The sequence below is a fragment of the Ranitomeya variabilis genome, chromosome 2 (assembly GCF_051348905.1).
Source record: "Ranitomeya variabilis isolate aRanVar5 chromosome 2, aRanVar5.hap1, whole genome shotgun sequence".
Classification (NCBI taxonomy): domain Eukaryota; kingdom Metazoa; phylum Chordata; class Amphibia; order Anura; family Dendrobatidae; genus Ranitomeya; species Ranitomeya variabilis.
The window spans coordinates 987,156,280-987,179,127 of NC_135233.1; the positions used below are offsets into that span (position 1 = coordinate 987,156,280).

At 39.6% G+C, this 22,848-nt stretch overlaps 1 protein-coding gene across 1 annotated transcript in view; it reads right to left on the reverse strand.

Annotated features, from left to right (window-relative positions):
• Positions 1-22,485, reverse strand: part of MYO7B (myosin VIIB) — a 249,175-nt gene extending 226,690 nt beyond the window's left edge. Inside the window, exons 1-2 of the mRNA XM_077290932.1 lie at positions 22,413-22,485; positions 7,029-7,078 (exon numbers count right to left, since the gene is read on the reverse strand). Coding sequence (XP_077147047.1) covers positions 7,029-7,046 — 18 coding nt within the window. The 5' untranslated portion in view covers positions 7,047-7,078; positions 22,413-22,485. The remainder of the gene's footprint in view (positions 1-7,028; positions 7,079-22,412) is intronic.
• Positions 22,486-22,848: the final 363 nt, after the last annotated feature.

Sequence of the window (22,848 nt, forward strand, 5' to 3'; positions counted from 1 at the left end):
TAATTTTCACTAAAAAGTGATCATGATAATGGGGGTCCCAAAATCCCCTGTGTAAATGAAGCTCTAGTGCACATGCATGACCGCACCCATACATATTGAATGGAGTAATGGTCATGAGTAAGCTTACATATTCATTTCACACAGGAATTTGAGAAGCTAAAAGTCCCATATCTCCTCCAAGATCAGATGTTGGAAGGAAGAAGCATGGAGGGGAAGATAAGCCACTAGAGGTGTCTGACAATGGCTTATTTTCCTTCTCTCCTCTTTCCATTGCGAATGCATGCATGGGGCTGGAATAAATAATTATCTACTAACTACATAGCTATTCCAGGATCACTAATTTCCTGATAAGCATCCAGTGTAAACAGGCTGCTTAACAACCAACAAATGAACATAATACTTGTTTTTTGGGTGCAATGATTTTTAAGCTTGCCTACAAGTCATCTTTATTGGCTCTTCATTGGCAGAATGGTCTTGTATAACCAATCAAGAATAATGAGAGTCTGCACACACCGAACAATGGCATTAATGATTGCTCTGTGAGCACGAGAGGTGCAGATGGTTGGTCAAACAGTTTATTAAATAACCTCTGATTGGCTTTTCCGTAGCTGATAGGTGGTCATGAAATTACCGCCATAGGCCACTATGAGCTCCCTGTATGGTTCATTCAGAAGTTAGGTCTTCAAATACGAGATGTATCTATGTTTTTTTATAGATAGCACTAGCACCTATTACAGTCTATGGGGCTATTCACATGTCTGTGTATTTTTGGAGTGATCCACACTGAAACACGGGAACATGAACGATTTTGATCTGAGTCAGATCAAACTTGCAATACTATTGGTTCATGAAAAAAAAATGAGACAGCACTCGGATGTCACCTGAGTGCCATTTGTAACTGGTTTTCATTGACTGATGGGAAAAACTTCAGAAATCTCCATGTTTGTTTTTTCTTAAATTCGAATAAAAATGAGGAAACTCTTATAGCAAAAATGGATACGCTGATCCAACACTGGTGAAAATCTGATCCAAAACACTGAAGAAAATCTGTCATTTGTTTGTGTATGACAAAAATCACATCTGAATAAGGCCTCAGTTTTGCTCACATGTCTGAGCTTGGAAAGCAGGAATAGCTATTGTGCACCATGACATATTGTCGCAAGTTGTGAGCAGTACTTCTATCAATAAGCACAGCATGTTTAGTCATTGATTGTAACCAATAAACGTAAACACAACTGGCCCCAACCAGAAAGATCAACTATATACATTGCAGTCATATAATATCGTATAAATTGCCTCTCCAAGTTATGATCTTCACAAATCATCATGACAAATTGTCCAAAAACAAACAGAACATTGAAGTTATTGGCAAACTACTAAAGATATATTCCTTAATGATACTGTATGTGAACTCTTATTTACTGGATTACACATCGAGTCTCCACCACTACTAAATGGATTAGCAATGTAACCTTACTTTACCTCTCTAAAACACTTGTTTACACTAACAAAGCCACCTTAGACCAATTCTACAAAGTTTTGAAAAATAACTTGAATACCGACCAAGCCACAATAACCCATGCTGGTGATTTTTTTTGTTAATATGGCACATGTTGTATTCTATTGCTAAAAAAACATGTAATGTAGCTTAGTATATGACCGCTTTTACAATTTTTCAATGGGTAGAATACAAAAGGGAGTATAAAATCTTAATAGCAAAAATAGACAACAAAATAAAGGGGGTTTCTTTTATCATAATCAATAATGCATCACTAGGATTTAACATCACTTACTGATTAGGCACCCAACAATATTTAGAATAAGGGAGCACCAGCAGAGTATGAGTACTCCAGTTTCTTTTACAGATTTCATTTTAGAATTTGTTTGAATGCAGTTATGTTTTGATTGTCCCAAAAGTTATGTCATAACTTTGTAAGATGAAAATAAGACACTGAGGTCAGCAAGATCAGTGATAGATTGATCACCTAGAACTGCTTTCCATTGACTCTCACTGCAGAGTAATGTACACTGTGTGCAGAATTATTAGGCAAGTTGTATTTTGATCACATGATACTTTTTATACATGTTTTCCTACTCCAAGCTGTTCAGGCTTGAGAGCCAACTACCAATTAAGTAAATCAGGTGATGTGCATCTCTGTAATGAGGAGGGGTGTTGTATAATGACATCAAAACCCTATATAAGGTGTGCTTAATTATTAGGCAACTTCCTTTCCTTTGGCGAAATGGGTCAAAAGAGAGATTTGAAGGGCTCTGAAAAGTCCAAAATTGTGAGATGTCTTGCAGACGGATGCAGCAGTCTTGAAATTGCCAAACTTTTGAAGCGTGATCACCGAACAATCAAGCGTTTCATGGCAAATAGCCAACAAGGTCGCAAGAAGCGTTTTGGGCAAAAAAGGCGCAAAATAACTGCCCATGAATTAAGGAAAATCAAGCGTGAAGCTGCCAAGATGCCATTTGCCACCAGTTTTGCCATATTTCAGAGCTGCAACGTTACTGGAGTAACAAAAAGCACAAGGTGTGTGATACTCAGGCACATGGCCAAGGTAAGGAAGGCTGAAAAACGACCACCTTTGAACAACAAACATAAGATAATACATCAAGACTGGGCCAAGAAATATCTTAAGACTGACTTTTCAAAGGTTTTATGGACTGATGAAATGAGAGTGACTCTTGATGGGCCAGAGGCTGGATCAGTAAAGGGCAGAGAGCTCCACTCCGACTCAGACACCAGCAAGGTGGAGGTGGGGTACTGGTATGGGCTGGTATCATCAAAGATGAACTTGTGGGACCTTTTCGGGTTGAGGTTGGAGTGAAGCTCAACTCCCAGACCTACTGCCAGTTTCTGGAAGACAACTTCTTCAAGCAGTGGTACAGGAAGAAGTCGGTATCGTTCAAGAAAAACATGATTTTCATGTAGGACAATGCTCCATCACATGCCTCCAACTACTCCACAGCGTGGCTGGCCAGTAAAGGTCTGAAAGAAGAAAAAATAATGACATGGCCCCCTTGTTCACCTGATCTGAACCCCATAGAGAACCTATGGTCCCTCATAAAATGTGAGATCTACAGGGAGGGAAAACAGTCCACCTCTCGGAACAGTGTCTGGGAGGCTGTGGTGGCTGCTGCACGCAATGTTGATCGGAAACTGATCAAGCCACTGACAGAATCTATGGATGGAAGGCTGCTGAGTGTCATCATAAAGAAAGGTGGCTATATTGGTCACTAATTTTGGGGGGGGGGAGTTGTTTTTGCATGTCAGAAATGTTTATTTCTAAATTTTGTGCAGTTATATTGGTTTACCTGGTGAAAATAAACAAGTGAGATGGGAATATATTTGGTTTTTATTAAGTTGCCTAATAATTCTGCACAGTAATAGTTACCTGCACAAACAGATATCCTCCTAAGATAGCCAAATCTAAAAAAAAAAACACTCCAACTTCCCAAAATATTAACCTTTGATATTTATGAGTCTTTTGGGTTGATTGAGAACATAGTTGTTGATCAATAATAAAAATAATCCTCTAAAATACAACTTGCCTAATAATTCTGCACACAGTGTATGTGATGCAGCCTTAGTCTGCATCTCCTGGCTCCTGCTGGAGATATGCTTCTCCCTGTCAGCTCATATAAGGAGGAGAAAGGCAAAAAAAACTGAACCCGGATCACACTGACAATTCCGTATACAACACCCACATATAGTATAGACTGGAAGTGTTAGTCAGGATAGCATAACAGCAGTGCAACATCATTGCATGAACTCACCAATACAATAGCAATATACTGTACGCTAATATGGCAGAAATAATAGCTAGGTGGAAATCATGCAGCAAAACAAGTAGTAGAAGCTCGGGGAGGAAGGAGAGGTATCTTAGAGCTGCCATGAAATATTTCACTGCAGATGATGCCATCTTGTACTTCATAGGAAGCGAGTGGATGACCTAATGTCAGCACAGATGAGCAAGTATGACTCTGGTAGTTGAGAGATCACATTACACCACTGCCCATTATAAAAGGGTTCAAAATTCATAAATCAATGTTATATGTTTTATGTTATAAAAACAATAGCTGGAGTCCCATTTTATACGCAGACATTGTGGATTTGCGGCATTTTTTTTAAATAAAGGGAACCTGTCATCGGATTCATGCAACCTAATCCAGCATAATTCACTATTTATAATATTGAGCTTGCCTCCGCCATATCAACTGTGTATTTGTTACTCTGAAACTTTGTTGCAATTTCGAGAAAACATACTTTGAAAAGCTGGCCATGGACTATGTGTCCCGGATAACTAGTCCAAGGCAGTTTCTCTCCTTCCTTTGACTGACAGGTTTCTCCCTATCTACACACATGGGGAGAGACCTGTCAGTCTGTGGGGGTGATGCAGGGAGAAGCTACTGGTGACCGGCCTCGGACTAGTCAGTCGAGACACATAGCACCCAGTGTGTTTGGTTTTTCAGCATTTTAAAGTAAAACATACACAGCTGCAGTCCCGCAGCCAGACTCTATTTCATGCAGATTGTCATTTCAGCTTCATTAATCAGACAACAGGTTCCCTTTAACTTAATGCAGTTCTGAAAATTTGCATGCATATCTGACTATTTTGCAGAAATCCCAAACCACAGCATGTCAATAATAATTTTAAAATCCATCTTATTCAATAGCATTTTATTCCAATTCCTTTATATAGTTTTCATTTACATAGGAGTTTTTGGACTGTTCAACAACCAATGAATAGTCAATGATGGTAATAATAATGATAATAATAAGACTACATGTCATCTCTTCTCATGGTCTAGATATGTTACATTTCTTTTAGTCTCAATATTCTTTCAATGGAAATGAGCACTGTAACATATTCATGTATTTGTATGTGAGGTGATGAAATTAATTTCAGCAGCTTTGTGCACATATACAGGTGTAGTAGAGGAAACCATTAGCATTTTTCATAGTCACAAAGGAACTACAAAGCAACATGACATCATATTTTTCCCATCATTCACTGACATATCTTTAACACGTACAGAAAATATAGCTAGCATAAACAATAATGAGCATTCTACTAGCTGATAATTTGTGCCCAGGGCTCTAGTATCCAACATTTGGCTCTATAGCTGTTGCATAAATACAGTCAGGGGCCAACATACCATTCATACTGCACAGGGGCCCAAGGAGTAAGGTGACCATCACCACCTCCAAAGCAGGTGAAATTCTGCATTATGATGATATATTGGACTAGAAAGGGCCCATATGCTGTTTTTGCACAGGGGCTCTCTTCTGTATGTGTCTGCTCCTGAAATACAGCTTTAAAGGGAATCTGTCACCCCCAAAAATCGTATATGAGATAAGGCCACCGGCATCAGGGGCTTATCTACAGCATTCTGTAATGCTGTAGATAAGCCCCCGTTGTAACCTGAAAGATAAGAAAAACAGGTTATATTATACTCACCCAGGGGCGGTCCCGGTGCGGTCCGGGTCCGATGGGCATCGCGGTCCGGGGCCTCCCATCTTCTTACGATGACGTCCTCTTCTTGTCTTCACGCTGCAGCTCCGGCGCAGGAGTACTTAGTCTGCCCTGTTGAGGGCAGAGCAAAGTACTGCAGTGCGCAGGCGCCGGGCCTCTCTGACCTTTCCCGGCGCCTGCCGAATTATCCCAGCAAAGGGATACAAGTATTAAGTAATTTGCCATATGCTAACATGGTCATTCTTCATAATAACAACAAAAAATCATATAGTACTGAATAAAGGAAACTAATATAGTAGATACACCTATATAGGTAACAAGGCTTAATTAATGGCACTTCCCAACTATACACAATCCAACCTGAACAAAACGGAAGCAAATGCCACTATGTAAAAAGATAAATGCTTTATTCAAAACAAGTTTAAAAAGTTTTTTTAACACATATTAAAAATGAAGATACAAGTGCACAATATAACTGCCTATTAGGTAGTACACCCCCACTTATCTTGACTCTCCCACCAAGAAATTGCCATCCATATAGTTACATATCATAAGGGCAAAAAAAGGCTCCTATAGATGCAAATCATGCCCCACTAATTTCCCTACTACGAATCCCCCAGGAAGAAGCGGAACGCGAAACGCGCGTCGGGGACCCACGCTGCCTAATTAGGTTGTATGCCCTCTTACATTCACACTTATGTTTATTTAGACTGTTCTCCCAGTACTGTTGGTGCCGGTAACACTGCTATAATATATGCATATGTGTTCATTGTCTGATATATGCTATATTTCATCTAGCACGGTGCACTTTTTCCTTTGCTGTTATAAATGCATCATATATGGGACGTAACAACGTCTACTACCTTATTAATATATTGAGGCATTTTTGCCCTGTTAAATATTATATTTGTATTATATGTGAAGGATTGTTAATTTAGCACTATGCACTTTACTATATGCTATCAGTCTTGGTAAACAGTTTACCTTATGTATATATTAGAGGAATTGCACATTCTGACAGTTTTTTTAGGCTTGAGAGATTGTTAACTAGCACTATGCACCTTAACATGCGCCACCTGGTTTGGTAAATAGCCTATTTTCTATATATATGCTACAGCAATTATTTTGACAGTTTTTTAGGCTTATTAACCTCATATCCCCTATATCCCTACGATTTTGGCCTCACCAGGGCAGTAGACCAGGATTAGTCACACTAGATGAAGGGAAATTAGTGGGGCATGATTTGCATCTATAGGAGCCTTTTTTTTGCCCTTATGATATGTAACTATATGGATGGCAATTTCTTGGTGGGAGAGTCAAGATAAGTGGGGGTGTACTACCTAATAGGCAGTTATATTGTGCACTTGTATCTTCATTTTTAATATGTGTTAAAAAACTTTTTAAACTTGTTTTGAATAAAGCATTTATCTTTTTACATAGTGGCATTTGCTTCCGTTTTGTTCAGGTTGTAATATAGTAGATAACTCATTAGGTGAAATGCAGAACACCATACAAAACAAGCATAAAACCCACTATGGTGCTTACCGTTCTGAGGATAACCATTTCTTGTCAGGGTTTTGAGCTTCTACTCCAGCCTATAAATGATGAAACATAACTATGAGCATAACTGAGTCAGTAAGAGAATGTACATACATCAATACTGAAATTATATTTTACAGGGACACTGAATTGTAAGCAATTTTGTCTTGTGTTTGGGAGCAGCCTTTAAGCATGGTGAGATGAAAACAAAATACCTACAAAAACAATTCTCATAATGTAACACAACCAGTCAAATAAATACATATCAAACGACTACATGGTTAACACTAAAGTTCTGGAGTCCTGGGTTCAAATCCCACCAAAGACAACATCTGCAAGTAGTTTGTATGTTCTCCCAGGGGTGTAAGTAGGTTTCTAGCAGATATTATGTTTTCTTCCCACATTCCAAAAACATACTGAATAGCAATTTAGAATGTGAGCCTTAGTGGAAAGGAAAAAAAGGGGTTTGGTACCGTGTTAGCCAGTTGAAAAAATAATACTCTCAGTGTAAAAAACAAGATAATCTTGTAGCTATAATACCTTTTAACGGCTAACATAAATAAAATAAATGATATTACAAAGCAAGGTTTTTGGGACTTTCTGGCCTGAAGAAGGGACCTAAGAAGTCCCGAAAGCTTGCTATGTAACATTTTTTATTTTATTTTTGTTAACAATTAAAAGGTGTCATAACTACAAGATTATTTGGCTTTTCACAATGAGAGCCTTAGTGGAGACACTTATAATGACGAAAGGCTGTGGAAATTATTGGTGTTATATCAGTAAGTAAATAAATAAATATTCTTTTAGATATATTTTCATTTAGGATTTCATTTGTATATAGCACAGCTTCTATGCGTCCTTAAATATGACAGCTGACATTGGGGACATTACATTACTTTTTGGGAAGTCTTTGTCTGATTTTCCTGGCTCATGACTTCATTACTTCCTCTTGACCCAGATCTCCTTCCTTTGTCGCAGCCTTTTGATCTGTGCGCATTGCCGTCCTGTTTACATAGGACAATGTGATGCCAAGAACGAAATCTTTTGAGAAAACCAGAAGTTCATTTACCACGATGAACAAGCATTGCGAGAAGTTGGTTAGCTGATCGGCAGCCTGTTTACACTACACAATTAGTGAGGTAGTGTTGAATGCAAGTTGCGAATGCTCAGTCTGAGCTTATGTTTACCTTCTCTTTAATTTTTGAAAATAAAATGATTTGCATTCGACACGAGTGTGAGGTGACTTTGCGTCACTAGATGTCCCAGGGGCTCGCTACGCCCTTATACCGGCATCTCGCCTCTACCACTGTGTGCACACCAATTCTCCTCCACTACGCTGCACAATTATTGGAAAACAAGCATGCCTAGGAATGGTCATTTGCGATATTCGTGCAATGTAAATGCACCTTTATATGCATCAAAATGTATTTTTTTTATTTCAGAGGGGTCACTAGAGAAGACCTGAAGATAACAGACACTCTTCCAGTTCATATCAAAGGAGGCATAGGATTTTCTACTATCTTTTGACTCTGTAACTGGCACCTTCATTTTTTCTGTACTTTATTTAGAAATTTTGATAACTATAAAAAGGATCTGCAGAATGGGATGATGGGAAATAACCATCTACACATCAAGGTTAGCATAATGCAATAAATGAGAACAAATAGAATACAGAAGTACAAGCCTGATTAGAAGTAATAACAAACAAGGTATAATACCCTTATAAAATTATAAAGACTAACATACAATGCCTTGAAAATGTATTCATACACTTGGAACATTTTTTCACATTACACCCACAAACTTAAATGTACCGTATTTTATCGGGATTTTATGCGATAAACCAACACAAAGTAACAAGTATTTATGAAATGTAACAGAAATGATACATGGTTTTCTAATTATTTAAAAAATGTAAATCTGAAAATTGTAAAGTGCCTTTGTATTCAGCCCCCTGGGGTCAATACTGTTGGACTCCATCTCACTGCAATTACTCCTGAAAGTATTTGGGGGTCTGTCTCTACCAGCTTCACATCTAGAAGCTGAAATTTTGCCCATTCTTCTGTGCAAACTAGCTCTAGCTCGTTGAGACTGGATGGACAGAGTCTGTGATCAGCAATTTTCACGTCTTTCCACAGATTCTCAATGAGATTGAGGTTAAGGCTTTGACTGTGCCAGTCACACGCATGAATAGGATTTTATCTAAACAATCCATTGTAGCATGTTTAGAGTCTTGGCCCTGCTGGAAGGGGGAACCTTAACCCCAGTCTCAAGTCTGTTGCAGCCTCTAACAGGTTTCCCTGTGGGTTCTAATTTTTTTTTTGTATTGAAACCCGTGTATACAGTGTGGAAAATAAGTATTTGATACACTGCTGATTTTGTAAATTTTACCACCTACAAAGAATGGAGATGTCTGTAATTTTTATCGTAGGTACACTTCAACTGTAAAAGACAGAATCTAAAAATAAAAACCAGAAAATCACATTGCATGATTTTTAAATAATTAACCCCTTAATCCCATATGACGTACTATCCCGTCAAGGTGACCTGGGACTTAATCCCCAGGGACGGGATAGTACGTCATAGCGATCGGCCGTGCTCACGGGGGCAGCCTCCGTTCCTAAGAATGCAGTGAATGTACAGGACCTGCGATGACGTCGCGGTCTTGTGATTGGTCGCGTGACCGCTCATGTGACCGCTCATGTGACCGCGACGTCATCGAAGGTCCTTCACTCACTGCATTCTTAGGAACGGAGGCTGCCGGTTACACCGCTAAGGTCCAGGGTCCGCCGGAGGGGTGAGTATATCCATATTTTTTATTTTTATTCTTTATTTTTTACATGAATATGGATCCCAGGGCCTGAAGGAGAGTTTCCTCTCCTTCAGACCCTGGGAACCACCCAGGATACCTTCCGATATTTGTGTCCCATTGACTTGTATTGGTATCGGGTATCGGTATCGGCGATATCCGATATTTTTTGGATATCGGCAGATCCAATCCGATACCGATACTTTCAAATATCAGACGGTATCGCTCAACACTAATCGCCACATCTGTAACAATCCGACCTATAAAACTGTCCCACTAATTAACCCCTTCAGTGAACAGCGTAAAAAAGAAAAAAAAAATCCGAGGCAAAAAACAACGCTTTATTATCATACCGCCGAACAAAAAGTGGAATAGCACGTGATCAAAAACACAGATATAAATAACCATGGTACCGCTGAAAACGTCATCTTGTTCCGCAAAAAACGAGCTACGATACAGCACCATCAGCGAAAAAATAAAAAAGTTATAGTCCTCAGAATAAAGCGATGCAAAAGTAATTCTTTTTTAAAAGCGCCAAAGCATAAAAAAAGATATAAATGAGGTATCGCTGTAATCGTTCTGACCCGAAGAATAAAACTGCTTTATCCATTTTACCAAACGCGGAACGGTATAAACGCCCCCCCCAAAAGAAATTCATGAATGGCTGGTTTTTGGTCATACTGCCTCACAAAAATCGGAATAAAAAGCGATCAAAAAGTGTCACATGCTCGAAAATGTTATCAATAAAATTGTCAACTCTTCCCGCAAAAAGCAAGACATCACTTGACTCTGTGGGCCAAAATATGGAAAAATTCTAGCTCTCAAAATGTGGTAACGCAAAAAAATATTTTTTGCAATAAAAAGCTTTTTTTTAGTGTGTGACAGCTGCCAATCATAAAAATCCGCAAAAAACCCCGCTATAAAATGAAATCAAACCCCCCTTCATCACCTCCTCAGTTAGGGAGAAATAAAACATTAAAAAAATTTATTTATTTCCATTTTCCCGCTAGGGTTAGGGCTAGGGTTAGGGTTAGGGCTAGGGTTAGGGTTGGAGCTAGGGTTGGGGCTAGGGTTAGGGTTGGGGCTAAGGTTAGGGTTGGGGTTAGGGTTTGGATTACATTTACAGTTGGGATTAGGGTTAGGAGTGTGTCAGGGTTAGGGGTGTGGTTAGGGTTATGGTTGGGATTAGGGTTAGGGGTGTGATGGAGTTAGGGGTGTGGTTAGGGTAGGGGTTAGGGGTGTGGTTGGGATTAGGGGTGTGTTTGGGTTAGGGTTTCAGTTAGAATTGGGGGTTTCCACTGTTTAGGCACATCAGGGCTCTCCAAACGCGACATGGCGTCCGATCTCAATTCCAGCCAATTCTGCATTGAAAAAGTAAAACAGTGCTCCTTCCCTTCTGAGCTGTCCCGTGAGCCCAAACAGGGGTTTACCCCAACATATGGGGTATCAGCGCACTCAGGAAAAATTGGACAACAACTTCTGGGATCCAATTTCTCTTGTTACCCTTGGGAAAATAAAAATGTGGGGGGCTAAAAAAAACATTTTTGTGGGAAAAAAATGATTTTTTATTTTCACAGCTCTGCGTTATAAATAGTAGTGAAATACTTGGGGGTTCAAAGTTCTCACAACACATCTAGATAGTTCCTTAGGGGGTCTACTTTCCAAAATGGTGTCACTTGTGGGGGGTTTCAATGTTTAGGCACATTAGTGGCTCTCCAAATGCAACATGGCGTCCCATCAAAATTCCAGCCAATTTTGCATTGAAAAGTAAAATGGCGCTCCTTCCCTTCCGAGCTCTGCCATGCACCCAAACAGTGGTTTACCCCCACATATGGGGTTATCGGGGTACTCAGGACAAATTGTACAACAACTTTTGGGGTCTATTTTCTCCTGTTACCCTTGGTAAAATAAAACAAATTGGAGCTGAAGTAAATTTTTTGTGAAAAAAAATTAAATGTTCATTTTTTTTTAAACATTTCAAAAATTCCTGCAAAACACCTGAAGGGTTAATAAACTTCTTGAATGTGGTTTTGAGCACCTTGAGGGGTGCAGTTTTTAGAATGGTGTCACACTTGATTATTTTCTATCATATAGACCCCTCAAAGTGACTTCAAATGTGATGTGGTCCCTAAAAAAAAATGGTGTTGTAAAAATGAGAAATTGCTGGTCATATTTTAACCCTTATAACTTCCTAACAAAAAAAATGTTAGTTCCACAATTGCGCTGATGTAAAGTAAACATGTGGGAAATGTTACTTATTAAGTATTTTGTGTGACATATCTCTGTGATTTAAGGGCATGAAAATTCAAAGTTGGAAAATTGCGAAATTTTCAAAATTTTTGCCAAATTTCCATTTTTTTTTCACAAATAAACGCAAGTCATATCGAGGAAATTTTACCACTATCATGAAGTACAATATGTCATGAGAAAACAGTGTCAGAATCACCAGGAACCATAAGCATTCCAGAGTTATTACCTCATAAAGGGACAATGGTCAGAATTGTAAAAATTGGCTCGGTCATTAACATGCAAACCTCCCTTGGGGGTTAAGGGGTTAAGTTCTGTTTTTCTATTGCATCAAATACGTATTTCATGCAATAAAATGCTACTTAATTATGTAAAATAATACAATGTCATTTTCTGGTTTTTATTTTTAGACTCAGTCTCTCACAGTTGAAGTGTACTGTAAAAATTACAGACCTCTCCATTCTTTGTAGGTGGGAAAACTTACAAAATCGGCAGTGTATCAAATACTTATTTTCCCCACTGTATGTATGTATCTATGTAGGTATGTACACACTATTGAATATTGACTTATATTTACTGTTGCTCCATACCTATTTTTACTTGACATTTAACTGCACGCCATGCAACATAACATGCATTTATGGGGTTTATACACGTATTCACCCACTAATATTATTTTTATCAATTGAATCTAATAAAGTTTATATTTTTTTAACTTATGATTTCACCAATTCTGTCATGGTACATATGCCTCGCTTTTGGTCTTTCTATCTTTCCAGTGCCTTTTTGGGACACCACTTTTCCTAGGATTGCAAGTTTTGGTAGCTCAGATTTGCCAAATAAAAACAAAAAAGAGAACAAGGCTGTAAGGCTGCATTTCAACAGCCTGATTGTGGCTGTTAAGCAGCCACTGATCAGCTACATGGAAACTGAGAGGCTGTCATGCAATGCGGACCAATGGTGCTGGGACAACTGAAGATGTTACTCAATATGTCTAAGTCTACTAAGTTACAAACTTTTGCAGTCTCAGTTTAAATACATAATTTGTACATTTGTTTTGAACCCATTGTGACCTATTCTTGAAGTTTATGGGGATTTTTTTTAACTTATTAACTTCATGAATACACAACAAAAATAAAAAGAATTAGGCCCCCAAATCTTTCAAATACACTACTATACATCCCCAAGAATTTTAAACTTTTTACAATGCATGTTTACTAATGATTAACACCTCACACCCCCACCTATGCACTGAACTACGAGTGACGTTAACCTGCCAACGTCAACTGAGCAACTGTGCAATTAAATTACTCTTCCACCATCGAAACACCGAACAAGTAACTACCTCAATGAACACAACCAAAGACCGATAAGACCTTACCCCCAGGACACCTCATTCTTCTAAAAGCCACAAGTAAAGAGCCTTGCACTTGTATCCTCTGTGTATGACAATGATTGCACACAGTACATATTACCGTGGCCAATAATGCTGTGATAAGGTACCAATAAATAATATATGGCACTAGCTCTCTCCAGCAGCTTTGCAATAGGTCTTGATATTTTAGGTTTCTTTTTAGATTTTTTATGCAGACATATATGTCTCCATGTTATCCGACAAAATATATATTTTATGCAGCCTGATCTGATCCTGCTCGCATACTGCCTTGTATGTTTCCACTATGTCTTGCTAATTTACTGAATGTGTACAGGTGATGCAAATACAACTGAAGCTCTTTCAGACGCGAATACCACTGAAGCTTTGACCACCACCACTTCTGGGGTTCTGTCAATGTGCAGCAATATGAAGAAGTCAACTGATCAAGTTGCTGACTTCACTGCTGACACAGAGGAGTAGATGGCAGCAAGGCAGGTTTCAAGCAATATTGGAAAGAAAAAGGATTACTCTGTTACTGAAAATCGAAGTAGCACAATGCTTTTGACAAGGTATGTTTTCATACCTTGTCAAAAGCATTGTGCTACTTCGATTTTTTCGATGTTTTCATTAGATATTTCAGGAAAACTTGAGCGTGATCATCGTACTATGAAAAGTTTTGTGGATTATACAGAGCACATTCAGATTTGTGACGATAAAGGTAAAATGAGAAATGTTTCTGCCAGACAAATTCATAGCATTAAGAGAGCAGCTTCTAAAATATCATTACAAAGCAGCAAACAGGTATTTGAATCTGCTGGTGAATATGGAGTCCTGTGAACCTCAAGGTGTAGGATCCTCCAGAGGCTGCGATTGTGCATGAATCTACTATTCAGCCACCTCTAAACAATTCTCACAAGCAGAAACGGTTTACTGATGTTTACTGATGAATGCTGTTCAACCCTGGATAATCCAGAAGGATGGAGTAGTGGATGGTTGGTGGATGGCAACCATGTACTAACAAGGCTGCAACATCAGCAAAGAGGTGCCTGAGTCATGTTTTGAGCAGGAATCATGGGGAGAGAGCTGGTAGGCCCATTTTGGGTCTCTGAAAGTGTGATAATGACGTAGACAAAGCATATAGAGTTTTCGACTGACCACTTTTTTCCATGGTACATAAAGAAGAACTGTGCTTTCCGTAGCAAAATCATTTTCATGCATGACAATGCACCATCTCACAATGCAGAGAATACCTCTGAGAAATACAAGCAGAAATTATCCAAAAACTCACAAGGTCAATGAATGCAAGACTTGTGAAGGGGACATCAAAGAAGGATTCTATGCTAACATGTAACTTGGCCTGTTAAGATGTTTTTTATTTCAGTAAATGTGACCTCTAAATGCTGCAAACTGAACAAATGACCATTTTCAGTTCTTTACAACATATAAAATGTTTGGAAACTGTTGTGTATAATAATTTGGAACAGTGCATTTTGGGGTTTATTTAGTTTTCAAAAAATACTGTTATCTTTTGGAGGTTTGTCCAATAAAATGTGATTTATACGGCTGATAATTTGAACATTATACTAACTCATTTGCATTGACCATTTAGGAAAATCAGAGAAAAATAACATTTGCATAGTTATTTGGAAAGTGGTGTATAGAGATGGAGCATTATGGGGGGACAATGTGAGGGCAATGTATGTGGGAAAGTATGAAGAGACTATAGAGACTAGTATGGAGTAGACACTGTGTGAGGGGACTGCATGGGGCACATTATAGAGCAGTGGTCCCCAACCTTTCTGACCTTGAAAGCCACATTCAGCTTTGCAAGAGGGTCGCGAGCCACAGCTACTACCACCCTCACAGTTAAGGCAACCAAAGTCCCCATTACGGGTATAATGATAACCAAAGCTCCCCGAAGCAGTATACCAGGACCCAGGGGTTCCAACCACATCCCACCACATTCAGCATTCTCACATCAAACACTCCCAACACAGTCACATCCGTCTTCAAGCACCACCTCTGACTGGTAGTTTCATTCTGTCTCCAGGGAACCATACTTAAATTATCTCTCAACCCCCAAGACCAGTAGATGTGTACATAGATCTGCTCTTCTGTGTAGGGCTACTCACAAAGTTCACCATTTTGAGATGTGCTCTTCATACCAGTTTACTAAATCTGGAGATAATGCACCAAGCTGGCAGACAGCCGTGAGCCACAATTCATGGCACCGCGAGCCACATGTGGCTCCCGAGCTGCAGGTTGGGGACCCCTGTTATAGAGACTAGGCAATATAGAGTAAACAGTTTGAGGGAACAGTGAAGAGGTGGCTCAATATAAAAAGGGGTAGCCCTAGAAAGACTGCAGATAGGAACAGTGTGGTAGTTATAACTAATAAGGGTAAACAGTGTGGCTGTGATAATAAGGACAGACAGTGTAGTGGTCATAACTCATAAGAGTGGACAGTGTGGTGGTTATAGATAAGGGAGGACAGTGTGGCAATTATAGCTCATAAGGGAGGACAGGGTAGTGGTTATAGTTCAGAAGGATGCTGTGGAGGAAATATTTTATAGGAGAAAACAGTATGGATGCAATGTACAATAAGAGTGACAGTCTGAGAGTTATATTTTGTGCAGGGAGCACAGTGAGGGGCATTATTTATTCAGGGGTACAACGTAGAGCAGATATTTTATTCATGGATATTATAATTACACTGTTCATTTTAACGGCACATTGTCAGGATGTGTTGCAAAGACCAGAGAAGAGGGAAGACTGCAGAGACAAGCTATGGATGTGAAAAATCATCATGCTATCTGGTCCAAAATTGATAAGGACGACGACAATCATAGGTGTCAGCTGTAAGCTACCTGAATGTAAACATGTGGAAATCCATAACTTGTCAGATAACGTGATACATGGCTATGTTAATAAAGTATTCTGCCATCTGACAAGTTAACGATTACTGCATCTGTATTTATGTAAGGGGCGTTATTTTTTTCTATTTGTTGGGGGACAAAAAGATGGGAGTTCGACTTTGGGGTGCTGTGTAATCTGTGTAGGTTTTGTTCTCGTTAAACACTTGTATAACACCTACTGCATTATCAGTAATCAAAGAAGTACCACTGTTTGTTATTTGTGGTGTTACATGGGACTGCAGGAAAATGGGCCTTTCATTTTGGTTAGCATTATTTTTATTTTAAAGATTAGGACAGGGGAGTAACTAAGTGTTGTCTTCAAAAAGGGGCATAATCAAAAGGGGCATGTTTCCCATGCAAACAGGGAATCATTTTTTTTAAATTTCAATCCCAACACTGTCGCTCCCTGAAATTAGATTATCATTTAAAAAGTCAAAATGGGTAACATCGCAGAGGGGGTCGGAGTGTGTGGATGAAGCTCAGGAGGTGAGTCTGCTCCACACATGGTAGATGTAGATGTTACACAGCTGGCATCTGTCTCTGATAGCATTGATAGAAGCTGAGCTCTGAACCTTGCTGTTATCTATTTAACGTCTGTGAGAGCTAGAAATCCCCTTGGCTGGTAGGTGATCAAATACTTATTTCATGCAATAAAATGCAATTTAATTACAAGGTATCATACAATGTGATTTTCTGCTTTTTATTTGTATATTATGTCTCTCACAGTTGAAGTGTACTGATGATAAAAATTACAGACCTCTCCATTCTTTGTAGGAGGGAAAACTTGCAGCATCATGAGCGTATTAAGACTAGTGATTGGGTGCAGCGCACATGTGAGGTCATTTATGACATTAACACTGCAACTTGTCACCAAAAACCAGAGCTGCAATGGAGAGGCAGTGATTAACTTGCAGATTGTGAGTATAAGGGCTTGTTTCCACTTGCGAGAAACACGTCCGTGTCTCGCATGTGGAAACCAAGCTGTGGCGCCGGCACTTTGGAGCGGAGCGTGCAGCTCCATGTGTTCCTATGCGGCCGCACGCTCCGCTCTGGAGTGCCGGCGCCACAGCTTGGTTTCCAACAATCCTATTAAGAATCCTATTAAGAATACTAAAATACACAATGCAATATTTTATATTCTGAGTAGAGGAAATAATGTATATAATTTATGGTCCAGTAGTATAGTACTTGCAATGACAGGTTTAAAGAAACAATTATTTGAATAAAAGACTGTTTAATAGTATGGTTCACATTGCTGACAAAATAAGCAATCTATGGATCTGGAAAGCTAGAAGGCTGCTATCTGGAATATATGACTCTCAGTTATAACTGTTTCAGATTACAGAGTATCTCTCAAAATATTTTGGCAGGCTAATTAGATGTCAGCTAAAGAACTGGGCTGAATCAAATATTTTTAAGATTGGAACTGCTTACTTGTGAGCAGATATTCTGAATATAATCTATAGAAATGTAAATGGGTAACTATGAGCCGGGAGTAAATATATTATTGAAACATTATTTGTACAAAAAAATCCATCAGAATAAGCATGTTGGTGACAAATGTTCATTAAAAGTAACTATAGGCATAAGCTACAGTTGTGCTCAAAAGTTTACATACCCCATCAGATTCTTTGCTTTATAGGCCTCTTTCTAGAGAATATGAATAATAACATCAAAACGTTTTCTCCACTCATGGTTAGTGGTTGGGTGAAGCCATTTATTGACAAACTATTGTGTTTTCTCTTTTAAAATCATAATGACAACCCAAAACATCCAAATGACCCTGATCAAAAGTTTACATACCCTGCTGATTTTGGCCTGATAACATGCACAGAAGTTGACACAAATGGGTTTGAATGGCTACTAAAGGTAACATCCTCACCTGAGACCTGTTTGCTTGTAATCAGTGTGTGTGCATAAAAGCTGAGTGAGTTTCTGGGATCCAGACAGACTCTTGCATCTTTCATCCAGTCACTGACGTTTCTGGATTGTGAGTCATGGGGAAAACAAAGAATTGTCAACGGATCTACGGGAAAAGGTAGTTGAACTGTATAAAACAGGAAAGGGATTCAAAAAGATATCCGAGGAATTGATAATGCCAGTCAGCAGTGTTCAAACAGTGATTAACAAATGGAAAATCAGGGGCTCTGTAAAATCAAAACCACGGTCAGGTAGACCAACAAAAATGTCATCCACAACTGCCAGGAAACTTGTTCCGGATGCAAAGAAAAACCCACAAATAACATCAGCTGAAATACTGGATTCTCTGAAAACTAGTGGTTTGGCTGTTTCAAGATGCACAACAAGGAAGCACTTGAAGAAAAATGGGCTGCATGGTCAAGTCGCCAGAAGAAAGCAATTACTGTGCAAATGCCACAAAGTATCTTGCCTACAATACGCAAAACAGCACAGAGACAAGCCTCAACACTTCTGGAACAAGGTAATTTGGAGTGATGAGACCAAAATTGAACTTTTTTGGCCACAACCATAAACTTTACATTTGGAGAGAGGTCAACAAGGCCTATGATGAAAGGAACACCATTTATACTGTGAAGCACGGAGGTGGATCGCTGATATTTTGGGGATGTGTGAGCTACAAAGGCACAGGAAGCTTGGTCAAAGTTGAAGGAAAGATGAATGCAGCACTTTATCAGCAAATACTGCTGTGCATTTGATGTACTTGGACATTCCAACATGACAAAGATCCAAAACACATGGCCAAGTCGACCTGTCACTGGATACAGCAGAACAAAGTGAAGGTTCTGGAGTGGCCATCTCAGTCTCCTGACCTCAATATCATTGAGCCACTTTGGGGAGATCTCATGCCTGCAGTTCATGCTAGACAGTCCAGGAAATTACAGGAACTGGAGGCTTTTTGTAAAGAAGAGTGTTTGCAACTTTACCACCTGAGAAAATAAAGAACCTCATCCACAACTACCACAAAAGACTTCCAGCTGTGTCAGAGGAGGCAATACACAGTATTAAGAAATGGGGTATGTAAACTTTTGATCAGGGTCATTTGGATGTTTTGGGTTGTCATTATGATTTAAAAAGAGAAAACACAGTAATTTGACAATAAATGGCTTCACCCATCTACTAACCATGAGTGGAGATAAAAATTTGGTGTTATCATTCATATTCTCTGAAAAAATGCAAAGAAAGCAAAAATCCTGCCAGGGTCTGTAAACTTTTGACTACAACTGTATTTTGTTCAACTGTCATTCTTGATCTTATGTAAACATGTTTGATAATAACTATGGAAGATGGAGAAGGGTGGAGCTCGCATCCGTAAGTAGAAAAATAAATAAGTTATGCAAAACAATTCAAATTGATTAGCTCTTCTCCTTTTTCACATAAAAAACATGCAGTTGTCAGCACATTATGATTTAAAGTCAGGGTGTAAAAAGATGGACATACTGCCCACACTCCTCCTTCAAGACACGTATAGTTGTAAATGTACCTTGATGTATAATGTGTATTGTGACATGCATTGTTGGTGATAGGTCGTGTTTTTCCCGACAGTAGAGAGAGATAGGGTTATAATGTTTGGGACTAGCCCAGGGCAGGAGGGGCTAAGGTGAAGGATGTAAGGAGGTGGCAGGGACCCTCAGTTGCTCCCTCTCTCATGTTGGGCACGTGTCCTCCATGTGGTGCTCTGACAGTTTGGCTATGTATCAATGTATTACTGTTATGAACTACTGTTTTATTGCTGTATGTGTACTGTGTGATGTTTACCTGATTTCATGTCTTTGTATTATATTGCACTGTATTGAACATGACTAGTTCAGGGACGGTAAGGGTTAATAAAAAGTGGCTGGGTTAGCAGCCTGGAAGGAGCAACAATGTCCTGCTTCTGTAGCAGTGCCCAGGCAGGCTTGCCCTTGGCAGGACGTGCTCCAGCTATGGGAGCATAACATACCCCCGGAGGGGAGGAAGAGCTGCCATAAGGACTACTGGTCAGCTAAAATGGGCATTAGGACTGTGCGAGTGCACATAAAGGACTGTTTTCTCCCTGGAACTGGACAGGAGCTGCAGAAGCAGAGTGTCTGGATAGGGACAGCTATCTTCTCTTTTTTCACAGTTATTAAAAGTTCTACTGTTGGGAAAGAATTGTGACTCTGTGGTGCTTCCTGGGGGCAGAATTCCAGCAGATACAGTGAGTTCCCATCTCCATGTGCAAGGTGTCAGGGTATTCACTGACTGTTGCTTAATAGACTCGCCCATGACTCCCACCCCGTGACATCTTGCTACAAAGGGTCAAAGAAAGTTTCCTATCAGGAAGTCAGATAGCGCCCAGCGTGCAGTAAAAGCGAACTTGAGGTCCAAATAGTGAGCACAGCTGCATAACGTAGGTGTCCCTGACGTGAGTTGGGACCAAGACAGTGGATAGTGAGATCCTAAGGAGAGAGAGAGGGAAGTGACAGAAGGACAGAGTGATCAACTGGAGACGGGTCCTGCGACAGGACGCCTAACAGTATGACCCCAATTTTAAAACTTAGAGAAGTAACAGGCCAGGATGGAACAGAGACTGTACGATAGAGTGAGTGCCCCAGGCAGGAGTTCCTAGGTGTGTGCAAGCTGAGAAGCTAAGTACAGGCCATATTGACATACTAGTTCCCTTAAGAAGAGGACACGGAAATTTGGGTTGAGAATAGTACTCTCCCTTACTGGACTGTAGACTGTAGTACTGTGCTGGGTTGTGGTGAAGGCTAATGAAAGAGTAGAGACAGAGTTAAAAGAAAGGAACACAGACTGTTTGTGAAAATACTCCATGTGTTGAAGGAAATGTTCATTAAGGCCTCTTTCACACTTCTGTTTTTTACAATCAGTCACAATCGGTCAAAATGTTGAAAAGACGGATCCTGTGCAGATTGTAAAAACGGATGCACTGGATCTGTTTTTTTGACGGATCTGTAGCGTTTTCCAAGCGATCTGTAGCATCACTTGTTGCATCGCTTGGAAAACTGATTGACAGGTTGGTCACACTTGTCAAACATAGTGTTTGACAAGTGTGACCAACTTGATACTGCCTATGCAGCATCAATAGTAAAAAGATATAATGTTAAAAATAATAAAAAAAATAAAAAATCTTGATATTCCCTCCCATTACTGGGAACGGGGGCATCGCGAGCATCGGGAACACTGCAGGGGATGCCAGAAGGTGAGAATATGAAGAGGTTTTATTATTTTTAACATTATATCTTTTTACTATTGATGCTGCATAGGCAGCATCAATAGTAAAAAGAGAGAGCGAGAGAGAATTTCCCTGACTGGAAATTCTTCCACGCATGCTCAGTTTCAAAAGACGGAACCCGTCGCTGGATTCCTGCTTTTGACACACAGCGGCGTCCATAGGCTTCCATTATAGCCAATGACGGACGGTGCAGGATCCGTCGCTGCGCGATATTCTGAAGTGCACAAAAAACGTTCTTCTGTGCGTTGTCTCCGCCCGATGGACAGCGATTTTACGACGGATCCAGTGCACGACGGATGAAACGGAAGGCCATCCATCACAATCCGTCGCTAATACAAGTCTAGATCCGTTTTTTTCACAAAACGACGCATTGTGATGGAAAAAGAAAGACGGAAGTGTGAAAGAGGCCTAAGCTGTGTACACGCTATCTTTTATACATAATCTACACCAAGGTAACATTCAGTAAAATTTTATTTTTGACTGTGGTTACCCTCATTAATGTGCTGGTCAACCCAAGTCATCAATAACATGCAGCCTGCAAGGGTGTAGCACCCCATAGATGAAGTTCACAGATCCAGCCAGGAACCCCACCTTCATGTAGCATGCCGGGGCGTAAGAGACGAGTACCTTGCCCACAGCGGCTGCTCCGCGCTACGTCAGAAGGGCATCATCTATATCAATGTAAAGTCTATGTAACGCTTACTGGAAAGACAAAGCGATTCGATAACACATCTTTAACCAGAAAGCACATGTATACATTATTTACTTTAAACAAATACATTGCTGATTACTAGTCTTAGATCCTTAATTCCTATCATTCAGGTGGGAATAGTATATAAAGATTACCTACTGTGTGTGTTGCTCAGTCGAGATTCCCAGGAAAAAGACGTTTTTCTCACTGCTCTCCAGTCTCATTTATGAGCGGACTTTGATCTTCTTGCAGTCAAGTTAATCCCTGTCCCTTACCTCATTTACATAACCATAAATAATATCTAGTAACCTTTTAATTTCCAGCTGCCAGAAAGTTTCATGCAGGTAAGCAACTCTTGGTTAATGTTGGATAAGGTCTTAGTTTTATGCATTTACAAACATAATTGAATAATAATAATTGTCTGGCTGGTTACTAAACTACAGAATAACTGTAAAAAGTATCAAAAATACACCAGAAACTCCATAACAAATGTGCCATGATTGATCACTATTCAAATTTTTATCCCCTAGAGAACTAATATGATGAGCAGCGGGTCCACGGCTGCAATATACAGATCAGTACCTGCTGCAACTGC